Source organism: Anolis carolinensis, chromosome 1, assembly GCF_035594765.1.
Source record: "Anolis carolinensis isolate JA03-04 chromosome 1, rAnoCar3.1.pri, whole genome shotgun sequence".
Lineage (NCBI taxonomy): Eukaryota > Metazoa > Chordata > Lepidosauria > Squamata > Dactyloidae > Anolis > Anolis carolinensis.
This window is the reverse complement of record NC_085841.1, coordinates 256,528,416-256,544,425: the sequence shown is the minus strand read 5'-3', so window position 1 is coordinate 256,544,425 and position 16,010 is coordinate 256,528,416. Positions and strand designations below refer to the sequence as shown.

The window sequence follows — 16,010 nt, the reverse complement described above, 5'->3', positions numbered from 1 at the left end:
GACTACAAAAATGCGTTGGATAATCCAGAACATTGGATAAGTGAGTGTTGGATAAGTGAGACTCTACTGTATTGGGAGATTATATCTCCAATGCTCTCCTTGTTCTCAGGTGTGTTGAGAGAAGCAATTGTGGCAGTTGTAAACCACATTGGGGTTTAACCAACTGCCTCTTCTCAACATGCTCCACAACTGGGAGAGCAGTTGAGAACTAGCCCCTGATCTACAGAACCTCAGAAACCCTTCAACTGTGCCTTCAGTTGGTTGAAAAAGGAGTATTTGGCAGGAGGGGGTGATATTGTCAGACAATTACAACTATTGAGACTTTTGTATCTGACAATGCAGGGTGTCAACCATTCTTTATAGTATTTATTTTGGACATTTCTACTTTTTGCCTGAATCCAAGATTTTCATTTCATATATTTGAGCTTTTCTTTTGCTAAACCCTCACTATTATGAGGTTCCTTTTTGTCACATTTGAAAGCTCTGCACTTTTTGTCTGCTTTGGCATCACCAAATTTCTGTTGATTGTCTGTAACCATGTTATCACAGGTGTTACTCGATATTTTGTCTGTATTGTGTGCATCCATCTATCTATCTACTTAACTTGCTTCTGTATTTTAATTTCCCACCCCCTTCCCAAGGTGGAATCTAATGCATTAGCATTTGTTTCTTAAAAACTTTGATCATTATATATCCAAAAAGCAAAATGAAGCAGCTATACTTATTTTTGAAAAATAAGCAAAAGCATTGTTTATAGTACATAATTTTTCTTTACATTTTTTGCAAATTCTTGAACTGGAAAAAAGGTGCCAAACCGCTCATGATCTCTTTAAATGGTGAGAAAATATTTAGGATAAATTGTTTTTGTATATGGGAATTACAATTTTCAAAAATACATTACTAAAAGTATGTAGTATATGTGAGCTACAATGGTGTCATTTGTGGTCCGATCATATTTCTATTTGTATGTGCATGCAGGTATCAGACAAAAGTGGAATCAGGGGCCGGGAGGAGACATGCATGCATATATTTTTGATAATGTTTTCCCAGCTACTTTTCTATCCCATAATAAGTTCAACCTAACATAAATGGGAATGTCAGGCAAGCTACAGGAGGAAACCTCTGCTGTTTTATGTATAATCTAGCCATATAAATTGATTTTTGTTCTTGGTTTTTTCTTTCAACTACCTTCTATAAATTATCAGGATAGAATTTAAAGAAATTTACCACCCCATGAACAAATCAGCATTCTATTCAACTTCAGTTGTCATGCAGCTAAATAGTTCATGAAATTGGGGACTTAAATGAGTCAGATCAACTTACTAAACTAAAAGTTCATATGATATGGGATATTTGCCAGCCTCAATATATTATAACGTAGTTTGGAAAATGTCATGTTTCCTTTTCAAAACTAACAAAATGTGTGTATGTAGATGGAGGGGGGAATTAAAAGAAAGTTTTTATGATTTATTTGTAATTCCACCAGGACTGAGTTTTGCTCATGACAACCTCTGTTGTCAATTCCAGAAGACACAAAATCCACAGGTGTTCTGAAGTCCTTATGAATGTACTAAGAAGATAGATTAAAATGTATTTAATAATGTAATTTGCTTAGTATTGATGAAATTTAACAGATGCTTGGCTACTTCTGAATAACACTAGCTAATTTAATATCCTAGAGGGGAAACACAAGGCAGCACTCTAAATGTTAATGAATGTTAACTGTTCTGGCCTCCTAATGCCATTTGGATGAAGCCCATTTATAAGAAAGGACAGGAAGACAATACTGTACAGTAAATAGGAAATTAGGCTCTTTGGGTCAGTCACAAACAGCTCATGTACAAATCCAAGCAATAATTGGTAAACAGATAAATCTTCTACTGCACTGCTGTAAAACAGACCAAGTAATGTCACCAAGAGGTAGCATCCCTTAGGGGCATCATGAGATACAGAGGGAATCTGAAGAGCTCTCCAAAACACCAGAAGAGTAATACTGTATAGTAACATCAACCATGTATATTATATCATGAATTTTAAATTGCCCCAGAAGGAGTGATTTTTTTTATATTAAGCACATCATATAACAGTGTAAAGAATGAAGTACTGGGAAGCCTGGAAGTATATGAAATGGCTGTCGTTACACTGTGAGATCATGGCAACATCAACTGTGAGAGAGAAACCATGATTTATCAATGTCACTGAATCCTTGAGATCAAATTTATATTTTGAAATTGGCACTTCAGAAGAGATCATTCCTTATACAGAATTTCTCCAGTGAGCCCAGCTTTAGGGTGGAAATATGAAGAAAAATATATTAAATTGGGAGTTCTGACTCAGAGCATAACTATATATATATATATATATATATCTCCTTTATTTACACAAGTTGCTGTTTTACTTAAGAGGAATCTAAAAACCGAAAGGAGGATAACAATCCAGCAAAGAGAGATAGTCATAAATATACTCCGAAAAGTATTGCAGCTAAGAAAAATTAGCTACTAACTCCTATTCTTTATATTATAATTGGGATAATTCAGTAACTACTGAATGAAATAATTGCTTTTTTTTTTTACGTGAGAGAACATCTGTCTAGGAATGTGTAGGTCTTCCAGTATGACTATGGTCAACTTCGATTGGAAACCGAACATAGAATTGCTCTGTAAGTCCTAAAGATTCCTAGAAAGGTGTTCTTTCTAGAAATCTCTAGGTCCTCCATTAGGCCTGGAGGAAGTCGACCATAGAATCACACTGGAGGAACTAGAAATTCTTAGAAAGGATATTTTTAATCAAATCCATGAATAATCAAATCTGTAAAAATCAAAATGTGGAGGGACAACTGTAGAGCCATTTTTTGGGCTAAATGACCCAGTCTGACCTAGAAACGATCTAGTTCAACATTCTATTTTATTCAGCCACTAAACAAGTAATATTGCAAAACTCACATGCAATGATGGTTCCTAGTGGATCCCCATATTCTCAAGGTGGCCCACAAGGAACTGGTATTCTCTTATATGTTATGTATCTTAAAGTTTCCTATCTGCCATACTCAGACTTGGTATTGAAGATCCGTTAATTCAGCAAGAAGGAGAAGAGAGGAAAAGTGCCATTCCCAGTAGGCTTGGGCAAAAACAACCAAAGCCTTTCCGAGCTTGTGTGCATCCTTCTTAACAACTTTTTGCCATTTTGACCACAGTTGTGTTGCTTGGCCACATGTGTCCTAATTTTTATCCATTAAATGTTGAGGGGTGTGAGAATCATTCCCAAGTGTTCATTATAGATCTTTTTGGAAGAACTTTACCATCTTCATGTTTTTTTCTGGGCACAATTCAATGTGGTGTTTTTTGATATCTGGGGTTTCCTCTTTCCTTACATTGAATGGTTTACAGTCGTCACTGGAGTTATGTCATGTGATTAATCACTTGGCTAGGCAACAGGGTGGGAGGTGTTGTGTTCCTGAAATTTAACCTTTCCGGTTATAGCCCCCAATTGTGAACATCTGCCCAAAAGCAATGTCTGTTTCTTAATGTTATTTTAAGCAGTAACAACTCTTCTGTGTTGGCATACCTTTATTCTGGAATAATGCTCTGTTGTTCATTGTTTAATACAGCACTCAAATGTTCTTATATGAGTTTCCCTCCAATCTTTTGTTCTCTGGGTTTCTTAAGTATATATGAAATTTTAATAATTCCTTTATTGTTCATTTTCTTGCACACCTAGTAGATAGAAGGTACTGTTTTTAAATGTAGAAAGTAAATGTTGGGAACTTTCCGTTGATGAAATTTCATGTAAGTGAAATAACTAAAGTTGGAGCATATTCCTTGGAAGAGGCAAGAAAGGTCTATGACCTAGGATGTTCCAGGCTCAAATTGTTAGATGAATGCAAATATTCATTAAGATTTTTAATTTTTACAAATATCTTTCTCAATTTATTTCATAAGAAAATAATAATATGCTAATGTATCACTAGGTCTGATTTATTTTCTCTGTCTGTGAATAACTCGAGTGTTGGAACACTTTGTTCAATAATTGGGGTATCTAGCAACTTACATCTTAATCTTTAAAGCAAAGAGGGGCCGAAAATGTCAAATTGTAGAGGTTTTTTTTAAAAGAAATTATGCACAGGAGGTTTCGCTTTATCTGTGGATAGCTTGAATTAACCAGTTCTCACGAAGCGATATTCTTACTGTGTCTGTGGCTCTCAGCCTTAATTAGGGCAGACAGGCTTTTGGTGTCTTCGCTATTTTTCAGAACCTCATGCAGACTGGCACTAGTGCTTTTGCTTGGTTAAACAGAAAATATATAATAGTTCCCCCATGAGGTCCGAGATGATCCAGTTATTAATGGGGACTTCTGTTTGCAGAATGAAAGGTTTTAGGATTTTACTACACTTCAAATAAAAAATATCATTGCCGCCTTGTCACTTTAGAAGGCAAAGAATATATAACTTGGTAAGCCTCAGGGGAATTTTAAATACACATTCCTTTTGTAATGTGTTCAGGCAAAATCACTTCTTAAGTCATTGAGAGTTACCTTTGAATTAAAGCTAATGCATGGGTTGGGCTTTTTCTCCCCTAGGCTATCTTCTTTAACAAAAGTGTCTCATTGTGTTACCTCTTCTTTTCTGGTCACTGTGCTGGCTTTGGCAAAAGACTACAAGACCGGACAGAACCCCTTTAAGTTATTTTAGACCACCACTTTAAAATACTGTAATGCTGCTTATAAATGATAGGAAGCCAGTGGGTGTGCTTGCCTAGGGTAATCTGGGATTTGTGGCTCTAACTTTTCCAAGTGCTGACCAAGGGGTAGCAATGCAACACCCTTTAGCTAGATTTATCATTTGCATGAACTTCTAGCCTCAAGTAGCCATCACTGAGGAGCCCATTCCAAAATATAAATTCTAGCTTGGCAAAAATATTTTACTTATTCCTTTTTTCATAAAAGAAACAAAGCAATGAATCAGTGACTTGAGTTCTTTCCATTCACCAAATGAAATTTGGAGTGTTACTAATAACATGTATAGGAAATGAGCTGTCAGAATTTTAAAATCATATAAAGACCTATCTCTTCCAGCAAGCCTACCTAGGCCGTCTTTAAGCATGCATTTTAAATGCATATCCTTTGTTTAATCTCTGTTTCATGAACGGCCACTGTTAGCTCCAGCTCCTGCCAACCTAGCAGTTCGAAAACATGCCAATGTGAGTAGATCAATAGGTACAGCTCCAGCAGGAAGGTAACGGTACTCCATGCAGTCATGCCGGCCACATGACCTTGGAGGTGTCTACGGACAATGCCGGCTCTTCAGCTTAGAAATGGAGATGAGCACCAACCCCCAGAGTCAGACATGACTGGACTTAATGTCAGGGGAAACCTTTACCTTTGCCTATGTAGTTTTTATAGAGGTATGTTTTAATATGTGTATTTGTGGAGTTTTTGAGTTTATGTTTTTTAATTGTTTTGCAACCTGCCTCTAGCCATGAGGAGAGGCAGGTAAGAAATAAAATTATTATTATTATCAATATTAATATTAGACAGATAGATTCTCTGCCTTTGAGATTTTTAGTGATCAGTACCTCAATGTTATGCGTGTGTGTGTGTGTGTGTGTGTGTGTGTATGCATATTACAGTACCCAACCATCCATTGAATTGTTAGGTTGAATTGTTATCTCTTTTGCAGTTATCTCTTTTAATCTGAAGATTAGAGTGGCTTCCACAAAACTAGAAATTCTCCAGTCCTGGTTTAGAACAATCCCCCCTAATGTAACACAGTGAATCTATATCAACATATGCATAAAATCACACCTGTCTATGTGGGAGAGAGAAAGATGACATCTATCCACGAAAACAAATTCAGTATCTTGCTCATCTGTCACAAAAAATATTTGTATAATGATTAATTTTTCAGTATCTATCCAGCCAGATGTTGCATGAAATACTGTATAATGTTTGTGTACTCTACTCCCCCCCCCCCCCCCCGCCACCAAGCTTCATCAGTCGCACCAACCCGATTGCAAATTTGAAGTTGCAGAGGGACAGATCAATGGCCAGGGATGTATATGCTGTCAGTGCTAGTTGATTTATAATGAAAAGGTTGTGAAGATGGTGGTAATATACCTTTCTCAAATACAGCTATCCCTGTTGTGCATGGTTTCCATCTTCTTTTGACTGGCATTGGTTGTTTTCTTTTTGCTTGAGATCATGATGACATATGGGCCTGGGATGGTTCATTTTTTGTCAACATTAGAGTACTCCTAAAGTGCTATTGCTAAGACTTTTTCTTGAGGAGTTATATCCTAGTTGTTTAGAAATATTTAATCATTTCTTTTTTAAAGCTTGTGTATATAGTCATAATCAAATTATTTTAACTGCAATGTTATGTACCTGTGCATGGAGTAAGTCTGACTGAACGCACATGAAGTTTCTTCGAAATATATGTATTTACGATTATACAGTTGAGACAATCAGTACTGAAGCTACTGGCCTAAATTAGTGTCCCTCCTATTTAAAACACCATCTTTTGCCTAACCCTTATGGTTGAAATGAATTTTCAATCTTAAGATGTTCTATAGAGTGTGTTACAAAGTTCATGCAACATTTCATTTCACATTTGTTAATATTATTAATTTTTCCTCATGTAGGATTTGAGGGAAGAATGCTTGAAGCTGAAAACAAGAGTTTTTGACCTGGAACAGCAGAACCGAACATTAAGTGTACTATTTCAACAGAGAATGAGACCAACATCTGGCTTACTGCTTCAGGTAAACTTATGCTGGAATACATTTGTACACATGAAATATGTGCAATTTATGCTGAATGCAATTACATAACATTAGAGAGCTTATGGAGTGTCAACAAGAAAAAAAAGCCATTTCGTAGGCAGAGCATTAAAGAAACATCCATTATCTAAAGTCTAATATTGTTCAAATTTAATACCTACACATTTTGGAGGCATGCAATTTGAGTCAGAATAAAAGTGGGAAGGACAGGAAGCAGAGTGCAATTTTGTTGATGAAAATACTTATCAAAAAGAAGGAAAGAAATAATTATCCCAGGAACGAGAAGAAAAAAAAGAGCAACAAGAGATATCTATCTTGCTTGAACTATGATTATTTTAATCGTGTCATACTGAAATGTAGTTGCATTCATTAGAGATGCTGAGTTCTACACAAACAGATTTTATTTATACATATTTATAAAGCTCTCACATAAAAGCTAATATTGTACTATTTTGTGTGTATGTGGTTGTTTCTGACCCACTTAGGACTTCCTGCCCTCCATAGTTGTCGTTGAGGAGTGAAGGACCTTCTCCTCAGAGAATGGTGAAAATAATAATGAAGGTTGCAATAGTTCTGCAAATTCTACTCAGAAACCTTAATTAGATTCAGGTTTTTGTCTTTTAGATAAATGTGCCAATGGTATGGATAAAACTAAATATATTTTTTCTTAATTCATCATGTAAATGTGTATTTACTTTGTACAATTTTTATAAGATGTATATACTTGTATCTGTTTATCAATTTTTAAAGTACAGGTAGCTCCTAAGTTGCAAACAAGATAGGTTCAATAGGTTTGTTCCTCAGTTTATCATAGTTTGTAAGCGTAACTCCAGCCATCCATATATATGTATGTATGTATGTGTATATAGATAGATAGATAGATAGATAGATAGATAGATAGATAGATAGATAGAGTGTTCTCTCACTACTTTGCGGTTTGCTTTTCAAAGTCCAAAGCGGCAGTAGGAGGAGAAGGCCTACAGATGTAATTTTTGTTGTAGTTCAGTTGGAGGGATCTCACTGCATACAGAAGTCACTCCAGCCTTGGCCAATGTGGGGACTGAAACAATTTCATTAGCAGCAAAAGAGTAAGTCCTCTTGGAATTCAGGATGTCTGTTTCTTGTGAAAGGACAGGCCCTTTCTTAGGAAGAGGATGCGAGTAGAGTGGGCAAAAAGATTACAGTTGGAGTAGCTGCAGATATGAATAGATGAAAAGATAAATGAGAATATATGAAAAGCGCCTTCCAGTTATGGACTCTGCTCATATCTTTAGTTGCTTGTCTTATACTTGTAGTGGACTAAATGAGCCCAAAGTTTTTCTTATGGGGTATACATTTGTGCTGAAAAAAGTGAAGGTGGGCTGTTTGAGAAAGATAGTCAACTACGAATATCCGTGATCCATGCCCACGGCGATTCGTTTTACTTGGTGTTCTTACTTTTTTGGGCCTATATGTTTGTTTTTTTCGGAGGCAATGCTGATATAATCGTTCCAGAAGTTGAATGTGACATCTCTAGATGGCCCATGTTTCATAGGCATGTAACAAGTATCTAAAACGTATTAGGTCATATGTAGAAATAAAATGAATAGGTCTGTATTTGCAGGCTCACAATAAAAACAAAAAAGGTAAAAAGCAGGACTTGTTATACTAGAAAAATAAAAGTTAATGTTCTAACAGAAAAAGAATGAGAATAAAACAAAACCACAAGAAAGAAGTAAGAGCGAGAGCTTTGCATAGTTTTCTAAAGAGGACAGAACAGAAACCAGGAATAGCAAGCCAGAACATGGGAAAGTCTGTCCTCTTAATAAAGTTGAAGACACAGGGATACCATGCTAATACCATTATTGGCCATTGAATAAACCAATATAAGAATCCATGAACAACACTGTAGCAGTTGAGTGCGATCTGTTTTAATTTGTAAAATATTAAAATCTTTTGGGAAATGTGTTTATTCCATCATGTTGCGGTATCAGTTTGTAAAACCAAAAACATCCATATGAAAACCCATATACATTTATCAATGTACACCTATTTTTGTACACATTTTTCCCAGGTGGTTTCCATACTGGTTCCTGTGCCAGTGTAGAATGAATAAAAAACAATTACTCAACTAACGAGAAGGCTGCATGGTCAGATACTCGTGTTTCTTGTCAAAAAGTTTCAAAATGCAGAAGATGATTTTTAGAAAGCTGTGTCTTGAGTACTTGCCAAATAATATGCTTCAGGCAGAAAAGCCTTTCCTGATAATCTTATGTGTGGGTGCACTCAATGATAATCTTATCTCAAGCCATAACTTCGTATATCTTTGCAGGTTATGACTTGCAACTGAAAACAAAATGGTAGCCAGTAAAGCATGACATCCTGTGCCACTGACTCTTTCGTAATTTGTATATATAGAAATCTTTTCCAAACCAATTCATGCACACATTAATTCCAAATTCATCTAAAATATTGTATAACGCCCACTATTTAACAATTCAAGATTTGTAAATAAACCACAATACAGTAGAGTCTCACTTATCCAACATAAACGGGCTAGCAGAACATTGGATAAGCGAATATGTTGGATAATAAGGAGGGATTAAGGAAATGCCTATTAAACATCAAATTAGGTTATGCTTTTACAAATTAAGCACCAAAACATCATGTTATACCACAAATTTGACAGAAATAGTAGTTCAATACACAGTAATACTATGTAGAAATTACTCTATTTATGAACTTGGCACCAAAATATCACGATGTATTGAAAACATTGAGTACAAAAAAGCGTTGGATAATCCAGAATGCTGGATTAGCGAGTGTTGGATAAGTGAGACTCTACTGTATATGTAAAACAGATAGTACAAATTTATACACATCTAACACATGTAAGATAAGTCAAGGAACCTCCCCCAACCCCCTTCTTCTCCCCATCCCACTCCCTTCCCTTTTTTTTCTCTCCCCCCCCATCCCAACCCATTTTTTTTATCTTCTGTTAAATAAATCTTTCAATAAAAACATATGAAAAAATAACACATGTAAGATAAGAGTACATTTCATACTAATTAAGTCCACATATGTATACAATTATTATCAATAGCAGGAATAATAATATTTAAACTATTTCTCTTATCCCACTAAACCCTTGTTTTGCTTATAAACATTTTCAAAAAGAAGCAAGAAAGGCATTTATATCAAAGGAAAAGTTTAATCAGAAACATCATAATTTTTCCAATACCTTATTAACAGATCCCAATCTTTAATTTATGATTAAATTAACTCTAGAAATAAATTGTTCCAGAAATTCTACTTATTATCACAACAAATAAACTTTGTAGTTTCTTTTCTCTGTAGATAGAACTGTTACACTTTCTTTCCATTTTTATTCAAGTATTAGTATTGAATCTTTTCTATGTTTATTAATAGTTAATTAACATGACTAACTTAATCCCAGTTTAGATGCATGTTGGAGCCTGTACCTGGATTTTTCATATATTGTTGTTGGGTGCCATCAAGTCGTCTGACTAATGGCGACACTAAAAAAAACTATAAGTGGCTTTTCTTGGCCTATTCCAAGAATCATAGAGTTGAAAGAGACCCCAAGGCAATCTGGTCCTAACTCCTGCCATGCAGGAATATACAATCCACCCTTTTCTTGAAAACCTTCAAAGAAAGCAACTCCATCACACTCCAAAGCAGTTTTTCACATCTCTTACCACCAGGAAGTTCTCCCTAAAATATTTGTTTTAAGGGAGGTTGCACTCATAGATATTATGTATATTAAAAGAACTGTAGCTAAGCTTCACTTCTCCAAAACTTTGTCTCCATAACCTTCCTATATCTTGATGCGGTTCTTAAGCTTGTTCTTGTGTACAGAACTGGGCTAGAATCATTCCTAAGGGTTTTTGCTTGGGATGCAAATGGTCAGCTCTCACATAGATTGCATGTACTAAGTAGCCATCTGTTAGTTGTGGTACTATTTGCAGAAAGACAAATAGGCTTCTGTTAGATTCATTCTGTGTTACCTTTATTTAAATTTCTATCAGGGTTTACCAGGAGTGGTGAATTATTGTTTCTTGATTTTCTGCCATGTTTGTGTTTTTTGGTACTTAAAAGATAGATTTGCCAGTTATGAACTCATGTACTAGCTTCCCCTCGATTATTACCCCTTATATCCTGAAAATGATGTCCATCTTCTTATCGTACTAGAGTAGTGGTTCTCAATCTGTGGGTCCCCAGGTGTTTTGGCCCACAACTCCCAGAAATCCCAACCAGTTTACCATCTTCTAGAATTTATGGGAGTTGAAGACCCACAGGTTGGGCATTACTATACTAGAGCACCTATCCAATTTAAATCCAGTTTCTGTCTCCTGCAAAATTCTGGAGTTTCTAGTTTAGTGAGGCCCAGGACCTCTCTGGTTGAGCGGTTTAAACTACAAACCACAGAATTCTGCAGGAGGCAGCAAACAGATTTAAAGTGGATAGATGCTCTAGTTCAGTGTTTCTCAAACTCTGCTCCTCCAGGTGTTTTGGACTTCAGCTCCCACAATTCCTAACAGCTAATAAACTGGCTAGGATTTCTGGGAGCTCAAATCTAAAACACCTGGAAAAGCAGAGTTTAGGAAACACTGCTCTAGAGCTATGAAATCCTAAGACACTATGACCTACATCCAAGATCATGTTGTGAGATGCCTGCTAATGGGATGCAACTTCCTTCCCTTCTCCTTTTCCTCTTAATGCAGTTTCAAAACAGATTTCAGGCATTTCTTCCTAAACCAGTTTTGAGAAAGTGATATTGTACATAGAAGAGTTCTTTGCATCTTGTTCCCACTGCCCAAAGTAGCTACCAAAGTGGAATCACTTGACTGGATTCTGGCCCATATTTCTGTCTTTTTAAGTTTTTGTAACACTACTTTGTGATATATACAGTGTATACAGTGTGATGGAAATCTGTGGACGTCTCGAATGTAAATGTATAAATGCTATGCCCACACTTACAGCAAGGTCTCAATGGTATCTTGGGCAAGACAAGCCTTGTAAATAAGAGTGAATAATTGTTTTGGACTATTGTTTTGAGAATCTGGCACATTCATGCTTTTTAAAAGTATGACAATATGTTGGTATTATTTTTTTTCAGCTAGAGCATGGATTTTCTCTCTTGTTCACAGCAGTATAAAACAGCTCATATTGGAAAAGAAGTAATCTGTTGAAAATTCGTCACTCGTGTTACTCATTTTTGGCACATTCAACTTCAAAGCAGAGCTTACATTAATTTAGATGTCCTGGAATTAAAAATAAGAATTTCCATTCTTATTTTTGCAATCTGTCACAAACAATGTGGCTACTGACGCTATTTCTTTTGTTAGATTGAGATATATACATGTTCTTCTGTATTGGTTTTTCTACTTCCCCCACCCCTTTGTGTTTCCAATACAGATCAAAAGGAAAAAGATGATTATTCCAAATTTAGTCAATTTTATGCAGAACAAGTTTTCCATAACTATGTTGGAAAAACTTTAAAACATAACTATTATTAAGAAGTATAGTGTCATGCATTTGAGGCATATACGTACAAAATAGTGGCAATATCTTGGAGCCTGCTGATATCAAAGATGAGATGGTTGCATTTATTTTAAAGTTTTGATTATACAGATCGGTGGGGTGCAAACAGTTCACATGGTTTTATGAATCTTACTGCATCGATAACAAGCACAAAGTGGCCCCTGGAGTTAGATTTTGAGCTTGAAAAACTTTACCACCATCCCAGGCTATATGGGAGCTATATACACAGCTCACATAAAATTGAGGGTAGATTTGATTTCCACATTGTACTAATGTCCCCATTACCAGAAGAATCTTGGTGAGGAATAATAATCTAAAATGTAGATTGGCCGTTTAATCACCAGGTGTGGTACAGTTGCTTTTAGAAAAGCGGTTTTACATAGCTAAAATTAAGGGTTAACAATAAAATATTAGGAAAGCCTAAAATCAGATAATATACGCATTATAGAGATAGTTGTAATTTTGAATTTTAAATTTGCATGATCCAAAGATTACAATGCAGATGTTACAAACATTATTTGGCTGTTACTCCTCCATCATGAAATGGAAGTGCTATTGAACCTGATGCTGTTGTTATGTTCTTGAGACAGTGCCAAAGGAAATAACGGTACACAATGGGATCTCCAGAATAACACCAAGTGGCCTCTTTTGGGTGGTATGTAGCTCTTCCTTGAAAAAGCAGGCATAGTTTAAATTTCAAAGCTGCCCTTTGGAAGACAGGTGCCCTCAGTGGCAAGGGGGTCATAATAGTCTGATAAAATTAGTTCATCAGTTAGAGCCCTTCATGGACCAGGCAAATTTGGCTACAGTACTCAAAGCTCTGATGACTTTCTTTTTGGACCATTGTCAAGCCCTCTGCATGGGGCTTGCCTTGTTCACAGCCTGGAAATTGCAGTTGCTGCAAAAGTTGACTTCCCAGGTGCTGATAAGGGTATTAACTTGTGACAACCATTTGTAAATTGCTGTGTTGGCAGCCAGTGTCTCACTGGGCTTCATTCAGTGTGTTAGAACATTATGCGCATGCAAAATGAAATAAACACATCAGCAAAGCCTTACATAATTAAATAAGAACAATTTACATTTTCTAGAGATCACATGAGAACTTCATCCATAATGTATCCTGGGGTAATTTTTTTCTTTCTAATTTTCTTATCAGTTCTGTTTTGATAGTGAAGGTGATAAGTCTATGCTTTTTCAACATGCCTGGGTAGCTGTGATGACTCATGGGCCATGTAGTCCCGTTCCTAGTGCTGTTGTGACAGATGAAGAGGAAAACTTGAGTTTTCCACCATTTCAGCCAGAAAGGGAACTTTCCCAGCCTGAATTAGAGCCCTTGCACCTGCAGGAGGGTTGTATTCCAGAAATCTGCCAAACAAGCCCTGAGTCAAAATCTCCCCCATTTTCTCGCCGTAATTATTATCTACAACAAAAAGGAGTTCAGCAGGCTAATCGCCGAAGCCTGAGAATCGCAGCAAAGCATTCTGATGATTAAGCCTGCTTCCATGAGAAATTTTAGGGAGTCATACATCTGGACACAGAGATTGACTTTCGTTTCTGGTTTCCCCAGAGAAGTGTTCTCTGGTGGGAAACGAGGCCCTATTTAGGTTCCTTGCCCCTTTTGGAATCTTGCGGAGTCAATTCGTCAGCTACTGGAGTAGCGTGTGTGGACAGTTACTCCGTTTCCAAGCCTTGTTCCTGTTTCCAAGCCTCCGTTTCCAGCCTTGTTTACTTCCACGTATCTTGCTTTGCTTCCCGGACCTTGCCAAGTAATTACCACGGATCTTGTTTTTGCTCCTCGTTCCTTGTTGCCTTGTTCAAGCCTTGTGTTCCAAGTATCAAGTTATTTCCTAGCCTTGCTCAAGTTTCATGGACTAAAGGACCTTGTCATCTCCCCTCATTTTGCTTGGCAAAGTGAGTGTTTCGGTTATTGGATTACAACTTTGGACCTTAATATTTCATATTGGACATTGTTTCTTTGGACTAATTTTGACCTTCCCTGAAAGGTCTATTCCTGAACTATTTCCTACACTTGTTTTTATTAAACCTTATATATTTCCTTAATAAAGATATTAGTTAGATTCTGGCCTCTGTGTATGGTTATTGGTGCTCTGCAGCCTGGGTCGTGACAGTTTGACTCCGCCACCCTAAGCACCAATTAACCTAGGCCAGAATGTCTACCGGAGCCGGACCGGGGGCCCAACCACTCAGCTACACCATCGACAAGGATGAAGTGGACCGCATCCGTGATAAGCTCAATGCGCAGGAGGGAGAAATAAGGGGATTGAAGGAACGCGGAATCCGTCTCCTGGCCCTGGCGTTGCCAACCAATTTTACTGGAGAAGCTTCTAAGGTTCATGTTTTCCGTCGCCAATGCCAGGCTTATCTAGAGGCCCGTAATGCCGAGTTTCCCCAAGAAGACATCAAGGTGGCGTGGATCTACAGTCTCCTAAACGGGCCAGCGGCCAACTGGGCGACGGCACTGTTCGACCAAGTCTCCCCACATCTAAGATCGGCGCAACAATTCTTGGATCACATTAAGGCGACTTGGGGGATTGAGGACAATTTGGAGGCAGCCGGCCACAAACTCCGGCGCCTCTCCCAAGGGGACAGACCCATGTCCCAGTACATAGCCGAGTTCCGAGTGCTGGCCCATAACACCGGATGGAACGATGTAGCCCTCAGAGGACAATTTCGGGAGGGTCTCAACATCGAGATGCTGGAGGAAATCTCCAAGGTGGATCCTCCACACTCTCTTGAAGCACTCGTTGATCAATGTTTACGAGCTGAAGTCATGATTGCCAACAGAAGACAATGGATTCGAGGCCAGAGCGGTAGGACCGGAGCGAGACCTCCCGCTCCCACCGGCGTCCAGCCGCGTCCAGTGTGGAGACCCCCGCCACCAGCCCCATACCCCAGAGGAAGCGAGGAGGTGCCGATGCAGTTGGGCAATGTGCGTCCCAGATTAGATGCCGCCGAGAAGGCCCGCCGCCAACGCCTAAATCTCTGTTGGTACTGCGGAAACGGGGGCCACTTTGCCAGAGAGTGTCCAGCCAAAGGGAAGCCCGCCGCTCGTCTGGCGGCGGCGTCCTCCACGGAGACGAAGACGTCTGAGGCGGCTGGCGCACAGCCGGCGGGGGAAGCCAGCGACCGGGCGTAGAGAGGCTCGCCAACCCGGTCAAAAACCCCACTCAAGAGCCGCCAACCGGGGTCCTATTTCTTCTAGTGGTCACCTTGTGGTCAGTGAAAAAAGGACCCGTCATGGTCCATGCCATGATAGACTCAGGAGCCACCAACAACTTCATTGATAGAGAGTATGCCGACTCTCTGGGATTACAATATCATGACTTCAAGAACGCCCGTGTGGTGCAAGCCATCGATGGCCGCCCCCTCAAGACAGGTCCAGTAAGCCAGTGGTCGGAACCCACCAGAATGTGGATAAGGGAACAGATGGAAGAGATTTCCTTCTTTGTTACCGAGGTTCCCCACTTCCCTGTGATTTTGGGAATTCCATGGCTGACACTCCACGACCCAAGCATCTCCTGGTCCAACAGAGAACTGCAGTTTGCTTCAAAATATTGCCAAAACCATTGCCTTGAAGCCAAGGTCTGCCATGCCACAGACGCTGAACCCATCATCACCTTGCCCAAGAAGTACTCAGAATATTGGGATGTATTCAATGAAAAAGAAGCCGAG

At 38.3% G+C, this 16,010-nt stretch overlaps 1 protein-coding gene across 5 annotated transcripts in view; it reads left to right on the top strand.

The window, feature by feature from the left end:
• The window catches only part of nckap5 (NCK associated protein 5), an 856,064-nt gene that overhangs the window by 645,791 nt on the left and 194,263 nt on the right, over nt 1-16,010 (top strand). For all 5 annotated transcript variants that reach the window (XM_062975038.1, XM_062975005.1, XM_062974931.1 and 2 more), the window contains one exon: nt 6,636-6,755. In XM_062975038.1, the coding sequence (XP_062831108.1) occupies nt 6,636-6,755 (120 nt within the window). The remainder of the gene's footprint in view (nt 1-6,635; nt 6,756-16,010) is intronic.